Source organism: Protopterus annectens, chromosome 3.part1 (assembly GCF_019279795.1).
Source record: "Protopterus annectens isolate FY-2018-M chromosome 3.part1, PAN1.0, whole genome shotgun sequence".
Taxonomy (NCBI): domain Eukaryota; kingdom Metazoa; phylum Chordata; order Ceratodontiformes; family Protopteridae; genus Protopterus; species Protopterus annectens.
In genome coordinates this window covers 1,259,862,084-1,259,886,704 of record NC_056732.1, presented here as the reverse complement: position 1 = coordinate 1,259,886,704, position 24,621 = coordinate 1,259,862,084, and the positions used below count along the sequence as shown (strand labels likewise).

General features: G+C 39.8%; 1 protein-coding gene across 1 annotated transcript in view; it reads left to right on the top strand.

Annotated features, from left to right (window-relative positions):
- The window catches only part of ARHGAP39 (Rho GTPase activating protein 39), a 2,618,385-nt gene that overhangs the window by 2,293,866 nt on the left and 299,898 nt on the right, over positions 1-24,621 (top strand). Inside the window, exon 8 of the mRNA XM_044067324.1 lies at positions 17,860-17,951. Coding sequence (XP_043923259.1) covers positions 17,860-17,951 — 92 coding nt within the window. The remainder of the gene's footprint in view (positions 1-17,859; positions 17,952-24,621) is intronic.

Here is a 24,621-nt window from a genome sequence, read left to right as displayed (position 1 = left end):
TACTGGCCAGCCAGTGTACAGGCTGATGCCTGAATTACCTGGGATAACACTGTTGAGAGAAAGCTGTAAGTAAAACCAATCAACCTGCCAAACATGAGCAAGGAATTGCTACACTTAATGTAGGTTCACTGACAGGGCGAAACTTGGAAGTGGATGATATGGAGGAGGGTGGACATCATGTGTATCCAAGAGACAAGATGGAAGGGCAGGCTAGAAATGGTGTGAGAGAGAGGCTTCAGAAGGCAGTGATGGATGTCATCAGAATTAGTGACAGACTCATGTAATCAGACTCCATCCTAATAATAGGGCAGTATTCATAATTTCAACCTATGTCCCAGAGCAGGGATTTGATACTGAAAAAAAAATGTGCATTCAAATAGCAGATGCAGGACCTACCAGATAAAGCAGGACAACATGAATTGGTGTTGATAATGGGTATCTTGAATGCACATATTGGGACAGACAGAACAGAATATGAGGACTGCCTTGGTCCACATGAGTGGGGCAACAGGAGTAAAGAAGGAAAGGCCATTCTAGACTTCTGTTTGGCAAATGGCTTGATAGCAGCCAACACATTGTTCAGAAGGAGAGACACACATACATGAGTGGCCAAAATGCAACTTAGGTAGACTACCTCCTAGTAATGAAACGGCACAGGCTAGAATCAGTGATTGCAAAGCTATCCCAAATGAAACAGTCACCCACAACATACACTACTGGGTGCCACAATCAGCAGCAAGCAGTGGTCAGAGAAGGCACTAAGATCAACAGAGACCAGGCTTGAAGATCTGTAAGTTGACTGGAGAGAAAGTGCAACAGTTCAGAGAATTACTCAGCTGTGATCTCACCCCCCAAAAAAAGGGGGAAATAGGTGGAGTTGAAGAAGGATGGCAGTACCTCAAAACAGCATGTGTGAGGATTACAGAACAGAGCCAGGTGTAGAACTAAGGTACATAAGGAAGAGTGGTGGTGAATGCAGAAGTCCAGGAAGTCATGGAAAGCAAGGAGGAGTGCAGGAAAAAGTGGGAAATAGAAAAGACAGACCAGTCTAGGAAGGACTACTGGTTGGCTAAAAAGAGGCTAAGAAAGGAGTTGCAGTAGCAAAGAACAGAGCATCAGAGGCACTCTACCAGCTTCTGGAAAGTGACTCAGTAGGTGGCACAAAGAAACTATATCAGGTTGTAAGGCAAAGACACAAAGATAAAGATGATAGTCAGACACTCGTCATAAGGGGTGCCAGCACACCAGTCCACAGGACATTAAAAGCAGATGGAAGAAGTACTTCCAACAGCTCCTGAATGAAGAAAACCCCACAGAAGCTGTACTGCCTCAGACACAGCCTACGATAAAAGAAAAAGAGGAGCCCACCATAGAAGAAGTAAGAGCAGCACTAAGGAAAATGAATCAGGGAAATCAGCAGGCTCAGGTGAGGTCACAACAGATATGATAAAGACACTGGGTGAGAAAGGGCTCCTGAGTGGACTCATAGCAGTGTGGAGAAGAGGGTGTATCTCAGATGCCTAGAGAATATGCATACTCATGCCAATGTAAAAGTACACAGGTATCAAACTCCTGTCACACTGCATGAAAGTTCTGGAGAGGGTGATTGATAAATGGATACACAGAGTAGTAGACAGTAAGATGGAAGAAGCGCAGTTCAGATTCAGATCAAGATGCAGCACAACTGACCCGATGTTTGCCGTGAGACAGATAATTGAGAAGAAGCTAGAAATGAAGAAAGAGTCCAGTTGGGCATTCCTAGACTTGGAGAAAGCATATGACAAGTTCCCAAGAAAATTGATTTGGACAGTAAGGGTGGTTCAAAGTCCTAGAAACATTGTCATAATTAGTGCAGGCTACATACAAAGATCCAATGGCTCAAGTATGAACAGTGTTCTGTCTCACAGAAGGGTTCCCAGTGGGAGTGGGTGTGCATCAGGGTTTAGCTCTGATCCCAGTGCTGTTAATACTGGTGATGGATTACCTTAGCAAACTGGTCAGAGAGGACAGATCAACAAAGTTGCTGTATGCAGACGATGTTGCATTACAGGCAGACACTGAGCAAGAACTCCAGCAAAGTGTAGGCAAATGGAATGCAAAACTGAAGGCACATGGGATGAAACTAAGTACAGGTTAGACAGTGGTAATGGCAGCACACCGGGGAAATCAGAAAAAGGTGCGAATTTAGATAGAAAGGAAAATAGTGAAACAGGTTAATAGCTTCACTTATCTGGGAGGACTAGTTGAGGAGAAGGGTAGTCTGAATGAAGAGGTCCAAACTAGAATCAGAGGAATAGCGGCCAACTGGCATGGAGTGTCAGGTGTTGTGTATGACCGAGGAAGGCCAAAGAAACTGAAAGGTAAGGTGTACAAAATAGGGGTGCAATCTTTACTGTACAACAGTTTGTTTGTGTCTTTCGGCTTTTCCCGGTTAGGGGTCGCCACAGCGGAACTCCGGTCCTACATAAATCTACATAAATTCCCCTTGAACCCTCTACATCCTTTCTCTTTACTCTACCCTAATACTATCTTCTTTTCTTCTCTTTTTCTCTCTCGATCACTGCTTGATCAAACTATATTCTACTCTCAGTTTATGTACTTTCTCTCTCTCTACTCCTCATATGTAAATATTGTAAATAGCATGTAACCTTACACCTTCTTTTCATACAGTCAAACCTGCTACTTAAGGAAACTACTAAATCTATTGTATCTACCTTCCTGAATGATGTTTTTTGAAGTATACTGCGTGTATTTGCTTTTTTACTAACTGTATTCAATGTAATGTTATTCCAAATGTATATATTTTATTACTATATTTTATACTATGTAACTTAGATTGTATTTGCTTTGCTTTTGGAGCTTTTCTCCCCGGGCCTCCACTGAAAATGGGTATGTTCTGGCCCAGTGGACTTCCCCGGTAATCAAACTGGAAATAAATAAATAAATAAATAAATAATGATTGGCAGTAGAGTTTTACGTGCTGGCTTGCCGGGCCTAACACACAACCTTCAATGAAGGAACGCCCATTCACGCATGTCGCCACACAGAAGATGCTCTAACTGAGAATCGAACGGGCAACGTCTAACTGTGAGGCGACATCGCTACCACAGCACCACCACTGGTATATAAACCTGGGAGTAAAAGCAGAGTAGATCAGGAAGTTAGAGGTGATGGTAATGAAGTGCCTTAAATGGGTAATAGGATTCACACTGTGGGACAGATGAAGAAATGAGGACATAAGAGCAGAAGCTCCAGTTGAAGAAAAGATCAAAGAGGACAGACTACAGTGGTTCAGGCACAGTTGCAGAAAAGCAGAAGACAATCTGGTGAAGAAGATTTGTCACAGACAGGAAGACGGTAAGAGGAAATGAGAGAATCCAGCAAAGAGGTGGATGGATTGCATGAGAGATGATCTGTGACAGTCAGGCATGAGTGTCAAAGAAGGCGGGAGTGTGGCATTGAATCGAGAGATGGTGACAGTTAACACAACACCCTGACCCCATGTAGAAAATGGGAAAAGGGGGGTAGATGATGATTAATTGGTTGTGTGACAGTGTATACATTCATGCTAGTTGTAGAAGACTTAGAGGTTATGCCCAACCAGTCAATATTGACATTGCACAGTAGTATTTTTTCTTATGGAATTATTACGGATACCCATTGAAGGGCATCTTCCTGTGTAGCTGCATTGTTGCCAGGGGGATGGAAATGACAGTATTACATATTTGTTTATGTTAAGGAAAGTAATAAGAAGCTCTGCTACAGTGAACTTTGATACTGGTTTGTTGTAGGGTGAAATGTGGTAATCGTTGGGCAATATTAAAGTGATACTACCACCTTTCCTCTTTATGGTCATTATGGATGATATTACAGCCAGGGGGGTATAATATTGGAGTTGTTTATGCTAGGCTTAAGCCAAGTTGCAGTTATAATTAGAATATCAGGCTTGTGTTGGGTAATCCAGGCATGTAGCTCAGTAGTTTTATTTCTTAATCTGATATTTATGGCAGCAAAAGTTAGATTACTGGATTGGGTTTGGACCATTGCATTGTTAAAGTAGTATGTGAAAGAGAATTGTCTTGTTGGTTGTGATAGGTGGGGCCAGGATTAGGGTGACTGTCTCCTCCTAGGATTTTAGAATGTTGGGGTGGTAGTGATTCTTGTTTTTTGGACAGTATTTTTCCACTTAATTTTATTTTGATTTGAATTGCCATGGAGTTGGTCTATATTTAAGGTAAAGGTGAGGGGCATCATTAAATAGGTTGGGGCAATGTGTCGAGAGTTTAGAGGGGAAATATGGATAGGTTTTTGGGACAGAAGTGGAAAGATGTTGAGAGCTTTTATTGAGTCATGGTAGGATGAGATGGGTTAGCAGAAGGAGGAGGAGAACAGAGGATGAACTAAGGAGGACTAGCATGATTAAGTAAAGGGATCTGTATTTTGTTCATGGCAAGTAGTAGGGAGTTAAAAATTAAGTAGGAGGCAAGAAGTCCCAGGGCTGTAGGGTACTTAGTGGAGGCGGAGTCTGAAAGCAAGTAAAAGGTAGATAGGAACGAAGTATGTTCAATGACTGAAGATAGGCTGCCCTACTATCTTCTTTTATGTTTCTGGAATGTAAGAAATAGAGGGGTTTGAAAGGACAGGGTATGAGGATGTAGTCAGATAGGAAGTAGTGAGGATTTCTTTGGAGACATTAGAAGTCGAAATGTAGAATAATAGATAGGTACTATTGCAGAGGGGTCTGACTATGAATGGATATAGTGCAGAGCAGTATTGGAGGGAGAAAGGTTGTTAGAAATGATGCTAAATATTAGTTGGAAGTTGGGAAATATCAAGATGGAAACTGGAGTGTTTATATGACAATGGTAAGTGTTTTTAAGGATGGTTAAGGAATGGGTGTCATGAGTGAAGTCCATATGTGGGAAGTAAAATAGTACAGTAAGAGGGGATGGGGGAGTTGCAGGTAGGGTAGGATAGTGAAGCAAAGCATAACAAGGCTGAGCATAGCAGCCTTCCTACCCTCAGGGCAGTTGTTACAGAGAACCGTAAGTTTATACAGAGAACCATAAGTTTATAGCCAGTACAAAGCAATTGACAAGGAGGCACAAAATACAAAACGTTTTCTTTTATTTACTGATTGTAGAAATGAGGAAGCAAGGGAGGCTAAGCAACTGACAATCTACTAGTCAGGAGAAAGGACAGTGACCAACTTAATAAGTGGTCCTTAGAGTGCAAGGACTCCTTCTCTTGGGGGAATGTCTCAGCTACTTTCCAGCAGAGGCAGGCACTTATAGTTAATACACAGCAAGACTCTCCATGTTAAACAAACTTACATTGCTCAGTGGTAAAATTCTCAGTGAAAACATGTGGGAGTTGGGCCTTATGGTGGGGTGGGGTGTGGTGGGGGGGTGTCAGGGTTGGACATAGTGACCACAGGCTCTGAAAGGAAAGAAAAAGGAAAAACTCTAGTAAGCTCTAATATTCTGTTGAGGCAATAAAGTTAATATTTATTCCTACAGATGGAGGAATGACCAGAGTGAGTCAGAGCAAGAGAGGGTTATTATAAGAGTAGAGAAATGGTAAGAAAGTTTAGAATGTACGATAAAAATAGGTTTAGTAGGAGGTACACTGATAAGAACCGCAGTAATAAAGTGTATAGAGCAAATTATAATAACGTAGCACTACACTGATAAAGCACAATATAAAGCCTTCATGGGTTGGATATAGTGATCACAGGCTATTACATAATGACAAAATTCTCAGTGAAAACTTTCAGGAGTGGGGCTGTATGGTACAGCTCCTGTAGTATTGGAGTCAAGGCTGGATGTAGTCACTGCAGGTTATTGTCCAATGACAAAATTCTCAGTGAAAACTTTCGCCATTTGGGCCTTGTGGAAGAGCTCTTGCAGTATTGGTGTGATGCTTGCATGTAGTGACCACATGCTCTGCACTGTGAAGGAAGTAACTGATATTAACTTTGAAATCACTGCACCTCATTGAAAAGGGAATACACAAAGACAAGGCAATCTCAGATTATGTATGTGCAGGTCACTAATTTTGCATATTCGGACTTGCTATTCAAGGGTTCGCACTTCTGAGTCTCAGAATTTAAAAATGCTACCTTCAGAGGTAGACAAGGACAATAAATCCACCACTCACTCTGCTTTTCCTATAGATTACCCCTCTGATGTCGCCCTTCTGGAATTGCTGGTGCTTATATATTGATTCAGTGTAAAATGGCACGTATAGATGATGACAAACGTGTGAAAATTGAGTAATACACCCCTGCACCTGCATTAACCAAATGAAATGCAATTCATCATCGTATTTAAAGCCAACAGATGAGTATTCCTCCTAAACATGACATTATTGGATATCCATCAGTACAAAGCAATCAAAAAGAAGCTTGATCTAGCTACTAGCCATGTTTATTTTCTGAAAGTTGAAATGTTTACTTTTAAATTCAAGTTATGTCCTTAAAACAGAAGCCTTAAAACATGTTTTAATTTTTGCATGCATACTGCTTCCGCATATTTAACAGGTATGTCTAAAAACCTTTGAGAGACTGATTTGCTTGGCTTCACTTCTTAGCTGTCTTACCCAACATTGTCAGGAAGGTGATGTCATAACCAAACATAAGACTGCAGATGCTTCTTAGCATATAGTAGAATACAGTACATGCAAAAGAGATTTTACTTGAGAGAAATAGAACAAGCTGAAAGTGTCTTTTGACTATGATCTGTCTTTGCATCAAGAAAATGAGCTTACTGTAGCAGAGAACCCCCATGATGAGGGAGCAGTGTGTGTTTTCACTTCTGTTAGCTGTAAATATGAGGTATCTTTAAACTACTGTTTTACTAGTGTTCTGTGTTCAGACCCACTGCATTTACTGACTGCTCTCAGTTGTGTGAAAACATTACAGCTGCATCACAAGTAGGATGACAGCTGAGCAAGTGAGTAATAATTGGATGATGTTCCCCATGAGGAGGCAAGAGAGGGTGGCCCCCTGATGTACAATGCATGCCATTAGCTTTCAGCTCCAGTAAATCTGTCTGAGAGATGGTTTCAAAAGCCATTAACCAAACTCTCTGGCATTAGAGAAATGTATTGCACACTCCTCAAATTAAAAAAAAAAAAAAAAAAAAAACGTAATTTGAAAGATGTTAATGGCACATGTCAGCCAAGTGCCTTTCATTTCATTTATCTTTAATTTCTGAACAAATTGTGTTTCTAACCTAGTTAAACAGACTGTGTGTGTTTTCATAATTTGCATATTAATTACCCAGTGCTGTCCTTCTTTATTTATTTTTTGTTCCCCAACACAGATATACATTCCCCAGACTGGCACGCTGAATGATTGCTTTTGTGAAACCGTATCTCATTTTCTGCTCTTTTCGGTTGCATATGTCCATATGATAACTCCCCCTCCAATAAAAAGCAACGATTTATTATTTTTTTTTTTTGTTATTGTAAGCAGGTTATAGAGCTAATCACTCAGGGCCGTAACTCAGGTCATTCAGCTGCAAGATACAGACTGAATAAAATAACAGTAATGTCAAACAAAATAATGAACATGTCATTTGTCACTCACTTACTTAACGTGTATCAATTAGAGGAGGAGTGTCCTCGGATGGGATGGTGGTGGACTTCCACGACAAGAAAGACCATAACAGAGGAGAGCATTGGTGGAATCCTGCTACAAGAGCTGTACATGGGTAAGGGTCAGGACTGATTCATTTGCATAAAGGACTCTGAGGAGTGCTAGTCCACGAAGATGTGTATATGTACTCTATCTGGATTCATGGCTGTGTGGAAGAGCCTCTGTAGTGGATCCATAGTAATGTGCATTGCACCATGCATTCCAGCCATTGCCAGCAGGGCTGTCAGGGTCATGCAAAATTCCTAAATTCTGCTGGATAATTCCTGGGGTTGCAGAATCTCATGCCTCAGCTTCTTAGTCTACCAAGATGCCATGGGTTGGGAAAAATGATTGGACCAATAATGATAGAGGTTTAATTCACGCTGGGGGCAGTGGGCCAGCCATAAGTGTAATGAGGCCTAGCACATAGGGGATAGGACCTCTTCATGCCTAGAAGGTCTGTTCAATAGCATCTGCACTGGAGGCCATTATTGTACATACGAAATGGCTTTAATAAATACGGCATAGGAAGTAGTACTTTAAAATACAAACTTTTATTTCAATAATAGTGTTTCAGTTTGGGTAATAAATAGTCCTTTTCATAGTACTATCTGAGGGCACTAATAGTGTAGCAGTTTGTCGTGAGTTTTCTTATCTAAATGCCTAGCCCACTGTTTCTTTTGAGGTGATGCACATGTTCCGTTAATCAGCCACTCCATTGTTTGGCACTGCTTAAGTATTTGTTTATTCCCAGACATTGCCCTTTTGCAGCAGTTAACACGGCTGGGTTTTTTTTATTGAATGCAGTGATATAAAAGCAAACAGAAGGAGAGCATCCATGTTTTTATGCCATTCTTAGATACTACTTTTGGATTACATGGGTGCCTGGCTAGAAGTGAGAATAATTGGTTAGTGACCTGCTGTCAGTTGAGACTGAGAGGCATAATCCTTTCCAAATTTAAAAAAAATTGGAGTTGTCTGAATGTCTGTTTAGGAAATTGTGCTGAACAACTTGTATTTTTGCTAAGCAAGTAGGATTTATAAGTTCACACAGTACGTATTCCATGAGTCTATCCCAGTAAAATAGTTTTTCAGTATATTTTGATACAGTATTGTTAAAATACCTTGGAGTGCTATGTTGATTTACCAGAAAAGTACAAAGATATTAACACAAGCAGTGTAATACTGTTCTTAACCATACTGTATATATTAATGTTTTTTCTGAACATTTGTTTACTAGGTGTCTGGACTGGCCCTAATACCATTTTAAGTTGTGGTTCAGACCACATGTAACAGATGAGTATGCAAAGTTTTAAACAAAGTAAAGCAAAAAGTATTTACATCAAGAGAATTAAGTATACATTTTGAGAGGAGATAGTATGGAATGCACTAAGTGAATGCTTTTAATTTACAACTGTGACTTCTATCAAATAATGTTATTTGTCATGTATAGAAAATAAAGTTGATTTTTTTCATTGTGAGGAGAGTGTCTTAGTTTAGTATTTTCTAACAGTTCATTTAGCATTTTATTCTGAGTTCTTTACTTGGATATATTTTCGTGTGTGTGTGTGTATGTGTGTGTGGAGATTTTTTATTTGTTTTTCTTTTTCAGATGTAGTTAATATATGGAGCATGTTTTGACATTTTACATTGCACTACACTTGCTTAATGGCAGAAGGAGACAGTAAGTCTCCCTCTGGACAAAGGTGGGCCATCTACAGACCCTGGAAACTACAGACCCATAAGTCTCACTAGTCTTATATGTAAAGAAATGGAAAGAATTATCATGGCGATGATCAATATGGAATATAGTAAACCTCCAGACACTGGACCCAACCCAGTTTGGTTTCGTCAACGGCAGATTATGCCTACTCAACCTTGTGGACTTCTTTGAGATTGTCACGAAAGCAATGGATGAGGGCAGAATCGTTCACATTGCCTACCTTGACCTGGCCAAGGCATTTGACACAATATCCCAGTCAGGCATTGTTGACAAACTCAGGAGGTTAGGTACAAACCCATGTCACGTAGTGGATAGCCAACTGGCTCACAGACAGGACCCAGGAAGTTAAAACTGGGGAGTCCACCTCCACAAAGAGGCCAGTCACAAGTGGTGTCCCTCAAGGATCAGTCCTTGGACCGCTACTTTTTCACATTTACTTCTCTGAAGTCAAGGCCAATGTCAGTGGTCTCTGGCTGACTAAATTTGCAGGTGATTGCAAATTAGGAGCTGTCATTGAATCTCACAGTGACACAAATGTTCTCCAGGAGGGGCTGACACAGACAAACAACTGGTGTCAGAGTCATGGACTAAAACTAAATGCCAAGAAATGCATAATAGTATCCTTTGGGTAGTCATCCAGCCCTGGTAACTATCATATTGACAAGCACACCCCTTAGAGTTGACTGAGTAGTCAGGGACTTAGGGAAACATATAGATAGTAATCCAACTTTTGACCATCACATGTCTACAGTGGTGAGGAAATCATTCTGTGTTGTGTAACTTATAAACAAAGGCATGCCATCTAAGTCCAAGGAAGTACTTGTTCCACTGTATTCAGCATTCATCAGACCTGCCATTGAGTACAGTGCCACCTTTGGTATCTACCTAACCAGGTATATCCAGCAATTGAAACATCCACAGAGGTTCTTCACTAAATGAATACAGGGCGTAAGTAAAATATCCTATGCAGACCACCTCAAGGCCCTATCCCTGTATTCTGTCTCCTACAGGCTTTTGAGGGGAGATCTATGCCTGGCATACAGGTTATTGTCAGACCCCACTCTGATGGACCTCCTGCATATCCCAAAACAAACAGCACCAGAATTACCCATTCTAAAGACTTCAACCTTGCCTGTGATATAAATAGGACCTGCTGGAGAGATAGGTATCTATCTCAGAGACTACCCCATCTATGGAACAGGCTCCCCATCCAGGTGAAGCAGAGTTCCTCCCTAACCCAATTCAAGTGCAACTTGGACAATTGGGTGGAAACCAGAAATTCATCCCTGGGTTGGCACCTGTGTCTCTAATGGACACAGGTAACTTGTGAATAGTTCACCTCCCAGGCCCATGCTTACACTTATCAGAGGTATCAGAACTTGTCAGAGATTTGGGGTGCACGGCTAGGCTTAAAAGGCCCTTGTGGTCATTAGCCTAGTAAACACCTATGAATCTATGAATCGACATCCACAATACTTGTCCCGCACCTCACATCTCTGTAGATCAAGTGTTAAATGCCCTATCCAAGGCAAAGAACACAGTTTCCATGGGACCTTATAGTATCCCAGGCTGATTTCTGCACCATCTCCAGCAAGAACTATGTACAGGCTTCATTCCAACAGAGTAAAGAAATGCCATTGTCATCCCCTTGCATAAAGAAACTATCACCCCGTTAGCTTGAGAAGTCTGATTTGTAAAGCCATGGAGTGTATTATTATGGATCTCATAAGCAAGGGTATAGGCAATCTCCAAGCACTTGACCCCACCCAATTTGAATTTCTCAAGGGCAGATCTTGCCTGTTGAACCTGGTTGACTTCTTTGAGACTATCACCAAGGCCCTGGATGAGGGAAAGTCAGACAGCTTACCGTGACTTGGCCAAGGCCTTTGACACAGTCCCCCACTCAGGCATCATTGAAACGCAAACATAACTTGGCGTAAATCCCTATCTCATCAGGTGGATGGCCAACTGGCTCACCAATAGGAACCACAAGGTTAAAATAGGTGCCTCCACCTTCGACAGCAGACCTTTCATTAGTGGTGATCCCCAGGGATCTGCCCTGGGACCCCCTACTGTTTGGCATCTACTTCTCAGAGGTCCAGGCAAAGACAAAAGGCCTGTGGCTGACCAAGTTTGCAGATAACTGTAAGTCGGGTGCTGTCATTGACTCCCCAAATTATGTTAATATACTGCAGGAGTGTCTCACAGCAACAAATGACTGGTGCCAAAGTCATATGTTAAATGCAAAGAAATGTATTACCATACCATTTGGCAAAAACATGGCCCCTGCTGATTACCACATCAAAAGCAACCCCTAAGCACACAACCTGTGGTGAGAGACCTGGGTACTCAGGTTGAAAACAATCTCACATTTGACCATCATGTAGCAGCAGTGGTCAGAAAAGCCTTTTACTTGGTTCATCTCATAAGTAAAGGGATTGCATCCAGAAAAAAAAGGAGGTTATTACTTCTCTGTACTCCTCCCTCATCAGGCCAACAATTAAGTATAATGCCTCATTTGGTATGTACCTCTCTAAACACCTGCATCAACTGGAAAGGCCACAGATATATCTCACAAAGAGAATGCATGGCCTGCAATACCTGCCCTGTGTGGACAGGCTGAAATCACTATCACTCTACTCAGTATCATACAGATTGCTCAGAGGTGATCTGTGTTTTGCCTACAAGCAATATCGGCCCCTACCCTACTAGAGATGCTCCATATCCATAAGGCTAACTCCTCACGCATTACCCCCTCAAAAGGCCTAAATCTAATATGCAACATCAACAAAACCTGCTGGAAAGACATATTTGTCTCCCAGAAACTGCCCTGTCTCTGGAATAGACTTCCCATACATGCCAAACAGAGTACCTTGCTGACCCTCTTCAGGCGCTACCTTGATGGATAGAAAACCACACATTTGTCCCAGGGGTTCCACTTGTATCCCTCATGGACAGGGGCAACAGGTGCTGACTGAGGTTTCTTTTTTGGGGATAAGCTTTTGGCTAGGCTTGTAAGTGCCCCAGGGTCATTAGCCTAGTAACCTCCTGTGAGTCTATGATCTAGTCTAACTTATAAATGCATTTAACATTCCAACTTCCTTCCATCTGTACATTCCTTTTTTCACCTGAATATGCCCTCTGTATTGCTTTTGTGAACTCCTTCTCTACCACTATTCTGGTAGTCCATTTCTTAGTCCTACCAACCTTTCCGGGAAAACATACTTTTGGAGATCCAGAGAACAGTTTTTCCCTATAATTCTTTGACTGTGCCCCCTCCTTTCCTGTGTATCCATCCTGTTGATGATTACTGCGTTGCATGCCCCTGATATAATTCTTTGACTGTGCCCCCTCCTTTCCTGTGTATCCATCCTGTTGATGATTACTGCGTTGCATGCCCCTGATATAATTCTTTGACTGTGCCCCTCCTTTCCTGTGTATCCATCCGGTTGATGATTACTGCGTTGCATGCCCCTGATATAATTCTTTGACTGTGACCCTCCTTTCCTGTGTATCCATCCTGTTGATGATTACTGCGTTGCATGCCCCTGATATAATTCTTTGACTGTGCCCCCTCCTTTCCTGTGTATCCATCCTGTTGATGATTACTGCTTTGCATGCCCCTGATATAATTCTTTGACTGTGACCCTCCTTTCCTGTGTATCCATCCTGTTGATGATTACTGCGTTGCATGCCCCTGATATAATTCTTTGACTGTGCCCCCTCCTTTCCTGTGTATCCATCTTGTTGATGATTACTGCGTTGCATGCCCCTGATATAATTCTTTGACTGTGCCCCCTCCTTTCCTGTGTATCCATCCTGTTGATAATTACTGCTTTGCATGCCCATGATATAATTCTTTGACTGTGACCCTCCTTTCCTATGTACCCATCCTGTTGATGATTACTGCGTTGCATGCCCCTGATATAATTCTTTGACTGTGCCCCTCCTTTCCTGTGTATCCATCCTGTTGATGATTACTGCGTTGCATGCCCCTGATATAATTCTTTGACTGTGACCCCTCCTTTCCTGTGTACCCATCCTGTTGATAATTACTGCGTTGCATGCCCCTGATATTATCTTGTGAACCAGTATTGTGCCCTCCTCTCTCTCTTGTTTCTTCTGTTTTCAGATAGTTCTAGCTTCTCTAGCCTCTGATCATATCCCTCCTTCTCTATCCCATGGTCTCATTTTTGGCTTTCTTCTGAATTCATTGCAGCAGACTTATATCTTTCTTGTATTTTAGTTACTGTTTGTTTACCTGGTAGATGAGCTGGTCACAAGGCCCTTTTTATTTATGACCTGAGACGTATGCCAAGAAAAATGTACAGTATACATTTATATACAGCAGCTCATAATGGGAATAATTCACAGAAGCTGAAAGAGCGTAATAAGTTTGCAAGTGTAACAAGCAAACAGTTGTTCTGTTGGCTGCAGACAGTAAGGTCATAATAAACAGAAAATCCACAAAGGAAGCTGGGTATTTAGTACCCAGCTGCATGCACAGGAGTGAGCTGAGGATATAATAAAGACAGCGTGTAGGATTTCGACAGCCACACAGTAAGTGTGTTACAGATGTGGAAGTAGCAGTAATCTCTGCATGTAAATCTAAATTCCAGTTGTAGCAGAGATAACTGTAAGAACCCTGTACAAAATGTACTAAGGCCCTAGTAGCACTAAGAATGGTTGGGTGCAAACAATTATGCAAGCTAATTATCTAAACAGTACATTTTTATGTTTTTTTTTTTCTAAAATGGTGAGGTACTAAGCAGAACAACGGTATCAAAGTTACCAACATGCAGTTCTACTGCCTAAATATAGGTGGATGTCCTCCTAGAAAATGCTGTATGTAAATATAGCAGAGTAGAATCATGGCACATTTGTAAGGGAAGCTATCAGATCATTTCTGGAGAATACATTGTCATTGTACAGCCGAAGGCTATAAGGCCAATGCACTGATTACATGTGGGTGACCAGAAGATGTGCTTGGGTGTTAAACTGTGGGTATTCATTTTAACAGATATGCGGAGATCTAGTGGAGGGATTAATGCTCTTTTGGCTGTTGCCTCATGTGATTTCAAGTTAAAAGAAGTACATGTTCAGATGTAAGGCTATATTTTGACAGTTACATACACAGCATGTTCATTGAATTAAATTAATTTGTCATGAGAAACTCTTTGTTATTTAAAGGAGGCGATTGGCTCAGTTGTGTTGCCAAGGTCCCTAAGGCGCATTATGTATTTGAGGTTGCTAGGTTATCATTTTGCACAGCCACATCAGGGACATTTGGTAATAAGGCAACAATGTAACAACCCAAATTCTTAACTAATGGCAAGGATGGGGAAGGTGTGTACCCAATCTCAGATTTTACTTTTGGTAGAGATGGTAGCACATGACCTGGAGAAGTGATCACTGGTGGAATCTGACAGGGCCATACCTCTCAACCTCTTAGTGCAAAAAATCTGGACAAAGGCATAAAAATAGGGACATATGTTAATATTGCTCTTTTAAACTTAGAAAATTGCCAGAATAACATGATTTGTCTTGGTATGCATTTTTCTGAAGGATATGAAGTCTGAAACACAAATGTATATCATTATTTAGTGACTTCAATCCTCAGATCATCCCAGTGATTTGCCAGAAAATCACACATTTTCTGAGGAACAGATCAAAAATATGAGGCAAAAATCCAGACATTCTGCGAAAATCTGTACAATTAAAAGGTATAGTCCACAGGGCAGTAATTTCAGACATCTGGCTTCTTCTTAAGGACTGAACTCTAAACAGAGTTCTATGAGTTGCATGATTTTTTCACTTATGAGATGAACACTGTATGATTTTCTTTCTTGGGAAATTAATTCTTTTTGGTGGAGCTAAAGCTGCTGATGTAGGAGTCCAAGCTGTTCTAAGCTGATGTTGCCATGGAATATAAGGTCCTTTCTAGTTAGGCTGGACTGTGTATCACTGAAGAAGAAGAATGTCAGAGCATTTAGTTTTCCTTGGGTATGATTTATGTACATCCTGTCATACTCTGTTGCTGTTCCTTCCGGAGAGCTTGGGTTGACAGCAGTATAATTGACAAAATTTAGTTGACTAAGCTGAATTTCAGCAGCTGTGTCAGATAGCACAGTTCTCGGGGATAAGGAATATACCTTTTCCCTAATATTGTGCAGTCTCAGAGTTAGTATAGCAAGGCATATGGGTGGTGCTGAGGAGTTTGCCTTCCCTGCAAAAAAAAAAAAAAAAAATATATATATATATATATATATATATATATACACACACACACACACACACACACACACACACACACACACACATATATATATATATATATACACACACACACACACACACACACATATATATATATATATATATATATATATATATATATATATATATATATATGTATAGGATTTTTTTTTAGTTTAAATTTTGGCATGCACTGAGGATCCACATGCGTAGTAGTATGTCATCATTTGCAATTTCTACATTTAATGTCGACATTTGGGTAATTCGACTATATTCAGCAGACCCAAACCTCTCAACTGTCCTGATTTTCACAGAATGTCCTGATTTTGCCTGATATTTTTGGAATGTTCCTCATAAAATTTGTGATTTTTTGTCAAATCACTAAGCACCAAAGTCAATAAATAATGGCATACATTTGAGTTTCAGACTTCATATCCTTCAGAAAATACATGCTAATGCAACATGTTATTCTAGCAACTTTCTAAGTTTATAAGAGCAGTACTTTTTTGGGGGGGCCATTGTCCCCACATTATTTTAGACTTTGTCCAGATTTCTGGCTCTAAAAGTTTGAAAGGTTTTAGCAAACCCATATGTGTGTTTTGTGTGTGTGTGTGTGTGTGTGTGTGTGTGTGTGTGTGTGTGTGTGTGTGTGTGTGTGTGTGTATCTATATCTACTGTATATTCACTTATATATTATATATATGTTATTTTGTATCACATAACCCATCTCCTTTCCAAGTTTCTTCTTCTGTCACAAGATTCACTGAAGACTTGACCCACTCTAGAAACTAAAGTATTTATTATATGGTCACCCTGCCTGATTGTACGTAACACAGTGCTTGTTCACTAAAATGTATATATACACAGTTTTGTTTTCTATGTAATTAGCCTGAACTACTCTGTTGTTGTTTACAGTTATGTATTTTTTTTGTAAATTTCTTTTTATTTCACCAGGGCTGAGGATGAAATTGGTCAATATTAATCAGTGCAGTACCCTGGTAAACATATATATATATATATAGATAGATAGATAGATAGGTCTACTTCTAAATTTCAAACTTTCATAAGTTCAAATTTCTTATGGTTAAGACCATAAGATCTAACTTGTGAAAGTTCGAACCATTTAAATGGAGATTGCTATACTGTGGTTAGTGGCCTGGGGTGTGGCAGAAAGTGATCCACGCTGGCCATTTTATTTCGCTTGGTACTAAATGAAGAAATAAATGGATAATATCACTGAGACTTCAATGTTTTGTGTGTATGAGTGTGTGCATGCTTGTGCACTTGTATATGTGTGTGTGTGTGTGTGTGTGTACAAACAGGCCCTTTTTACTATGGTAAGACAGATATTGGGTGTGAGGTGGGTTCCCTTAGGGGAATGAGATGCCTTAGGGGGGTTTATTTTGAAATATCGACTGACCACAGTATGTAATGGCAATGTACTGAAGCTCAAATCATCGAAGGAACTTTTCTCTGAAATTCCAGTATTTTTTGAGATCAGTTGTTTTCCCTTTCCTGAAGTGATCTTGGAGTTGGTATATATAACATGCAGGAGTTGTCAAGGGTGCAGAGGGGCTTACTCTGCTGCTGCTGCAAAAAAAAGCTGCTGTTTGTCTTACTGTCATTTCATTGAACAGCCAGTTCGATGATGCGAGTTTCAATATATTGCATTGACTTAGACCGCATGCACACACGCACAGACACACCCACACCCACACACACACACACTTAGAGATAGCTACCAGGAATTGGGGATAATTTGTATATGTTTTAAATATTTTGGGGAAAATATTAAGGAACTATTGAAATATTAACAAAAAATCCTGGACGCACTGCTTGACGAAAGCACTAAAAAACTTGGTTGTGATATTATTACTTTCATTTCTTTTATTTCCTTCATCTCAGTCCTTAGCAGTGCCTCCAGGATTTTTTTGTTACTAGTTTGTGGTTCTTGGATTGCTGGAGTGTTGTAACCATTGAAATATACTCAGACTGTGGTTGAGTCAAAACACTGTGTGTCCAAATAAAATGCTAGTTTAAGATGCATTGATGAGCTAATTCATATTAATGTTACAATGAGTCGAGTACTTAACGTTAATAGCTTGTGGAAATAAAGAATGTACTTGCGCTGTAGCACTGCACAAGAACACTGTTAATAGTGTAACAATGTCACATTGTAGGTGTTAGGGGTTAGTGTGATCTTTGTTTCTGATTTGTGCTTTGTCTATTCCTCTCACTTCAGGGTTCCTGGAGACATTGATGAGGTTAATGCATTGAAGTTGCAGGTAGACCTATGGAAAGTCCCCACAGGGCTTGAAGACCCCCATGTTCCAGGTAAGGTCATTTAAGTCCATCACTGACTCCTGTAACACTCAGAGAACTACAAGAAACTTTGGCATTTGGTAGCATATTAATTTCACAGTTTCAAAACTGCATTCAGCTATACATGGTCAGAGCTCATAGATTAACCCTTAGCAAAGACCTTTTAAGGATTCATAGTATCTCTGGTGGTGTAATGGTTTTATACCCTGGGGAAAGCTGCTGCTCTGGCAGGCCTTCTTTGTCTAAGGAGTTGGCTTTTTTTATGTTTTTCAGGTCAGTGTATTTACAATCCCATACAACTCTAATATAGTAGTCATGAAGTCTGATCATACATCTTGGCACAAAACTATCAGCAGATAATATGTGCTTAATTCTACCGGAAGTACCCAAACTTATTCTGTGTACTAGCTCTTATAATTATATTCCAAGAATTTAATTTGTTGTTGTGGCGTGTCGCCTTATTTTTTTTTTTAAGTCTCCTTTTTTTCATTCTTGGGGGAAACAAACGAGAGGTTTCAATAAGACACAGTCTTCATTTGTGACTTATGCCAAAGCTCATTGTGGAGAGCAGAGTATGACAGATATATTGCAAATAATGTACAGTAAATTCAAAACTTAGAATATTTTGCAGACTTGAACAAGGCTATGAATAAACAATGCATTTTATACATGTACACAAGCACACGCACACACACACACACACACACACACACACACACACACACACACACACACACACACACACACACACACACACACACACTCTCTCTCTCTCTCTCTCTCTCACACACAGATATATATGGATGTGTTTATCTGTGGGGTTGAGCTTATAGGGAAATAATGGACTCTGCAAGGTCATTGTAAAGTCTAACACCACAAACGAGAGAGCCCTGGAAGCTCCATTGTTTTCCCTAAATTGCCTACCCTGGAGTCCATTACTATGCTAATTAAATTACCTTTGTGTTTTTTTATTGTATAGTTTTGTAATTATAAAAGTATGTTTTTGTTTGTATCATGGTGAAGTTTTCAGAAAAGACAGCTCTTTACCTTGTTTACGTACAGTGAATATTTTACATATTTCACACAGTGTGCTTTAAGAATTCACTAGATAATACAGACCTATAGCTATTTTGTCACCCCTGGCTAAAATTATGGAGAAGTGCATCCATTAACAACTCCTGAGCCATCTCATTCAGCACAATCTCCTGGCTAACTCGCAGCCTGGTTTCAAACCATTTCACAGCACAACCATGGCCCTCCTCTCCTTCTCCAATGTTATTAATCAAAACTGAAACAACAATAAGCTTTCTTCTGCCCTCTTTCTTGATCTCTCCAAAGCCTTTGACATGGTCAACCACTAACTACTCATACACACACTTAAAACTATTCCTCTAGATGTCCAGGCTATCCAGTGGTTCAAATCTTATCTGAGTGGTAGACAACAGGCTGTACTATGGCAGAACAAACTATCTTCCCTTGTACCTATCACCCTTGGGGTCCCTCAGGGCTCTATATTAGGACCCCTACTATTTTTTATCTTTATTAATGACCTGTACACAGTCATCCCAACAGCCACCTGCATTCAATATGTGGATGACTCCACTTTGATTTGGTCTGCCTCCTCCCCTTTAAGTCAGCAGACTATCCCAAAATGTTTTTAATACTGTCAAAAATTGGCTCTGTAATTGATGTCTCCTATTAAATCCTAACAAACCGAAGCTACTGCTTTTCTCCCCCACTTGTAAAGCCTCTGCACCAACCTTTACTATAAAATCTAACAATGGCACTGTCATTGTCCTAGATCCTTGTACCAAACTCTTAGGTGTAACAGTTGATAATAACCTCAAGTTTGATATGCATATTAATCAAACTAACAAAAAACTTGGTTCACTATACAAGATCAAACCTTTCCTCACTCCACTAGCTAGGACTGTAATTGCCCGTACACATCTACTTTCCACCCTCCTTTATGCATCCCCTCTCTTCACAAACTTGAGTAAGTCTGACCTTAATAAACTCTCTAGCTGCTTTAATCATATTGCTAGATTTGCCACTGGAGCAGCATACAGAACACACCACTGTCTGAACCTAAAGAATCTAGGGTGGCTAGAATTCCCTATCCAACTTCAGTACAATCAGCTAATAGTAGCACATAAAATTCTCTACCAACCTGAAAACACACCCATACTTACAAAAATGATCACCCCTTACAGCAACCTCAAGACCCTTAGCTCATCCAACAAATTACTTGTCCTAAACCCTCAAAGGCAACAACTCATCTGGAGACTCTCTATATGCCAACTCTATATGCCAACTCTGTTGGCAAAATATGGAACTCACTTCCTGCTAAGCTTACTTCAGAACCTGTTCTAACACAATTAAAAAAAAACTAAAACATTACTTTAAAAGGCAATGACTATGTACAGTTTTTCTCTATGTATGTATTTAGCTTTTCTCCCTGGGCCTCCGCTGAAAATGGACAAGTATCCAGTCGGACTATCCCAGTCAACAAATGTAAAATAAATGAATAAAATAAAATAAAATAATTGAATATGGATATCTGATTACAAATCTAAATGACTATGTGTGGCACTGCAATATTATCTGACTGGAGCTGTGACATTCTGCTTTGTATCATACGCACACACATTTGAATGTCATTGTGTGATAAATGGAGCTAAATTACTCACACTGTAGTTCTGTAACTGTAGTCCTGACACGTTGAGGGAGGAGGACTACAAGTGGAGCAATGATATTTTGAAAATGCTCTTTATAACAACAGAGAAGTAACATAACTAAAAAAAAGTTTTATTTACATGTTGCTTGGCAATGCTAGACCTGCTCAGTATTCTGTTTTGGAGCAAGTGTAAGATCCTGCTTATGAACATATCATCATCATATTCACCCCCCTCTTTTGTATTTTTACGTGGGCTGGGGTGTTGCATCAACTCATACAACCTCTCTTTTTTAAACCACTTAGTAATTAATTGACATTGTAGTACTTTTTTGAGTGGTGTTATAGTGATCCGCTTCAACCTACATTTTAAGACAGAGATATTGTATAATAATAAGTGATATTCTAAATTCCCTAAATTGTATTTCTCGGGGGGGAGGGGGGCTAACTGGAACTGTGACAATATTCATTGTGTCTTATTGCAAAACCAGTGGCTATAACTGAACACCAAAGCAATGCTTTTATTTTTATTTATGCATTATTTCACAACACTGAAACTGATGGTTAAACACGTTTATGTCAAATTTAAGTATCATGTTGTGAAACATATCTTATTTAACACTATTGACTTCAACATTATTAGAGAGGAAAGATTCCACTTTATATTACCTCTCAACCTCTTAGAGTAAAAAATCTGCGCAAAGCCTAAATGATGGGGGGACAAATAGGGACACATTTTAACTATTGCTCTTACAAGCTTAGAACGTTGATAGAATAATAGGTTTTGCATTAGCATGAATTTTCTGAAGGATGTGGAGTCTTAAAAACTCAAATATTTGTCATTATTTAATGACTTCAATCCTCAGCTATTTACCAGAAAGGTGCAGATTTTAGGAGGAACACACCAAAAATATGAGGCAAAAATCTGGACATTCTGCGAAAATCTGGACAGTTGAGAGGTATCCTTTATAAACAGTCTGAGTTTTCTGGTCTTTTAACTGAACTTTATGAATTATTTTCCACCTGTTGTTTTTACTCCGTGTCCAGTCTGGTTTTAGCTTTTACCAAAGCCATTTGCTAATCTGTCTTACGTAAGCAATAATGTCCTCAAGGTTGGAATTATAGGGAACTAAAGGGAAAACTGCAGTGTTGAAAAGATTGATAATGTTCATAAATTAGTACCAGGCTAACTGCCCTTATGGGCCATTCCAAACCTTGCCAATTATCCCATGTGACAGTCAAAGCTTGCACTTTGCGCCTATAAGGTGAACAACTTAACCATTATGCCAACCTCCCACCCTTGGAAGGACAGAGTATCCCGACTCCTAGAAGGTCCATTATTTCCCCATAATGCCCAAGATGGAGAGCATTATTATGCTTAGAAAATGGTTTCATTTGTGTTTTTTAGTGCGCATTTTCTGTAATTTTAAAGGACGTTTTTTTGTTTTTTTTTTAAGAAAAAAATATTTCCTTGTTTATTTATAGTGGAATATCTTGCATACTATTACAAATTCATCCATCCACAGCCCTTTTTTTCCCATTTCTGCACATGGGGTCAGGGTGTCACTTAAACAGTGAACATCATCAAGAGCCAAGGTAGAAATAGCTAGATAACAATACATAAATATGTGTATTTTACTGCTACTCTTCATAAGTGTGTGTGTGTGTGTGTGTGTGTGTGTGTGTGTGTGTGTGTGTGTGTGTGTGTGTGTGTGTGTGTGTGTCCAAATCATATAAAAGTGATAAATACATTAAATACATAGTAAGTGCAGCTATATGCATTCAGAGCATGTTCACTAGGTTGCATGGACTGACAGTTCAAAGATCATCCAGACCGGGCTTGTTCTACTGCATTCCTTGCAACAGTTCTTATACACCATTAATTTTAATATTGGTTGTATTTTGTATTGATACTTCCTTTGTTATAGCTGTGTAAATACCTTTTCTCTTTATCCCTTTATTTCACTTTGGTGTGTTTTCAGTAGAGTTTTCTAACTGCTAATTTATTGTCATAAAGTAACAGCACTAGTATGAACCAGGTACCTACTGTGCCTTCTTTCTGGTTGGGCTCCATCTGGTTGTGGTGCCTGTAAAAATACTGTCAGGGTTTGAAAGGAGACTGACTCCAAAAACATAGCTGTCTTTATTCTTACACACTAAAACTGAGATTAAAGCTGCAATCAGGTCAGAAGTAATGCCCAGTTTTGTTTTTGACTGGTGCTTTTTTAAACTGCATGAGCATTCTGCATTATTTGAGGATTTTACTTTCATACATTATAGTATGGTATGTATTCTATTTTTTGACAACATGAGAGGTGTATTGATCCACAGTGTGATGGAGTATTAAATTCAGCCAGAGTACTTACTCTAAAACTGTTACCTAAATCTGTTGTTGCTCCATCATACTTAGCCCTCGGACACAACATTATTGCTCTGCAATCTTGAAAATGAATTGCTTACCTGTTTCTGCACATTCCTACCTGTTATGCCTCCTTTCTTTTGGTGCCGAAAAGTTGGCTGATTTTCACCCCTCCCCCCATTCCCGAGTGAACCATTTTGTTTTCCACAGGAAGAGAGCAGTCCCATTATATCCCAAACCCAAAGTGAGAGCAGCTCTCTGTCTCATTTATTCCATGAGCTGAGTGGATCCTAATTGGTATTTTCATTTTGCACTGAGAGAGAATAGAGCAAGTTGATATATCATTATTGTGACTTGGGTGGCTCTTTCTGCTATTCTCTTCAGTGGTGGCCATTGACTTTGCTGTGTTGCATAACTCTGTGTTTGCTTAGCTTATATGTAGCACACGGCCACCATGACTCAGTTGGCTAATACTGCATTACACCAGTTTGCTGCCTTTGGTCAACAGTGAAGCAGGTCTATCCAACTCCCTCCCCATGGGTGGGTGAGCTGGCACTGACCATTCTCTTCCTTCCTCCACATCTGACCCTTCTCCTGCCTGGGCCATTGACTGAGCTTGATTTAACTACTGCATAGTCAGGGCTTTATCCACCTATGTCACAGGACCTGACCATTAGCAAACTAACTTTCCAACTGCTATCCTGCTGTGAAAAATAAAGTATAAATTAAATCATTCGCTTGTGATCTGCAAACACACATTGATAACCCCCCAACATTACAAAGAGCTTTGTTTCATAAGTCTGTATTTGAAAATAATTTTTCTTAAACTGCTTCAGCTAAATTAAACAAACTTTTTTTAGAAATAAGAAAAATGACAGTATTCCTAGAATTCTGGAGACAAAGTCACAAAGCCACAAAATCACAAAGCACCTTAAACACACACATATAGCTGCTCTTGGTTCATCAGTTAGGGCTAACTTGACCCAAATATTTGCCATTCATCCATTAATCTAGATAGTAATTTCACAATATTTTGGCAGAAAACTACTTACTTCATTCAATATTAGGTGTACAGTTTATCTTTACACACATTTCTTCTGCAAATATATTAAGCCTTCCCCATTTTCTGAACTATGTCCAATTGCTTGATTGATTGCATAATAAAAACCCACTCTGGCAGTGTTCCACAGCTAACCCTGTCACAGGAAGTCAGTTCTTCAGGCTTTTAGTGCTAAGAACCAAGAAGGACCAGAAGCAAGAATTACTTGAAACCAACCAATTTGCAGCCAAAAAACAACACAAATAATTAAAACCAATAACACTACAAGGTCAGATATGATTGAGCTATATGTAAATATATATATGTGTTAGAGCAAGAAATCTGGACAAAGCCATACATATCCCAAGAAAACCCCTGACCTGACTGGCACGCTGAACTTCTACAATGCAAATAGACAACTTTGGTCCTCCAGCAAAGCCTTAATCGAAACCATCGCATGTGAAAACAACTCCGTGGAATCACTATTTGCCCATGAAATAGCAAAAATATGGAACAACCTTCCCACAACCTCAGACTACAAAACTCCACACCCTCCTTCAAAAGCCTACTTAAAACATACCTCTTCACCAACCATCATTTCAACTGTAAT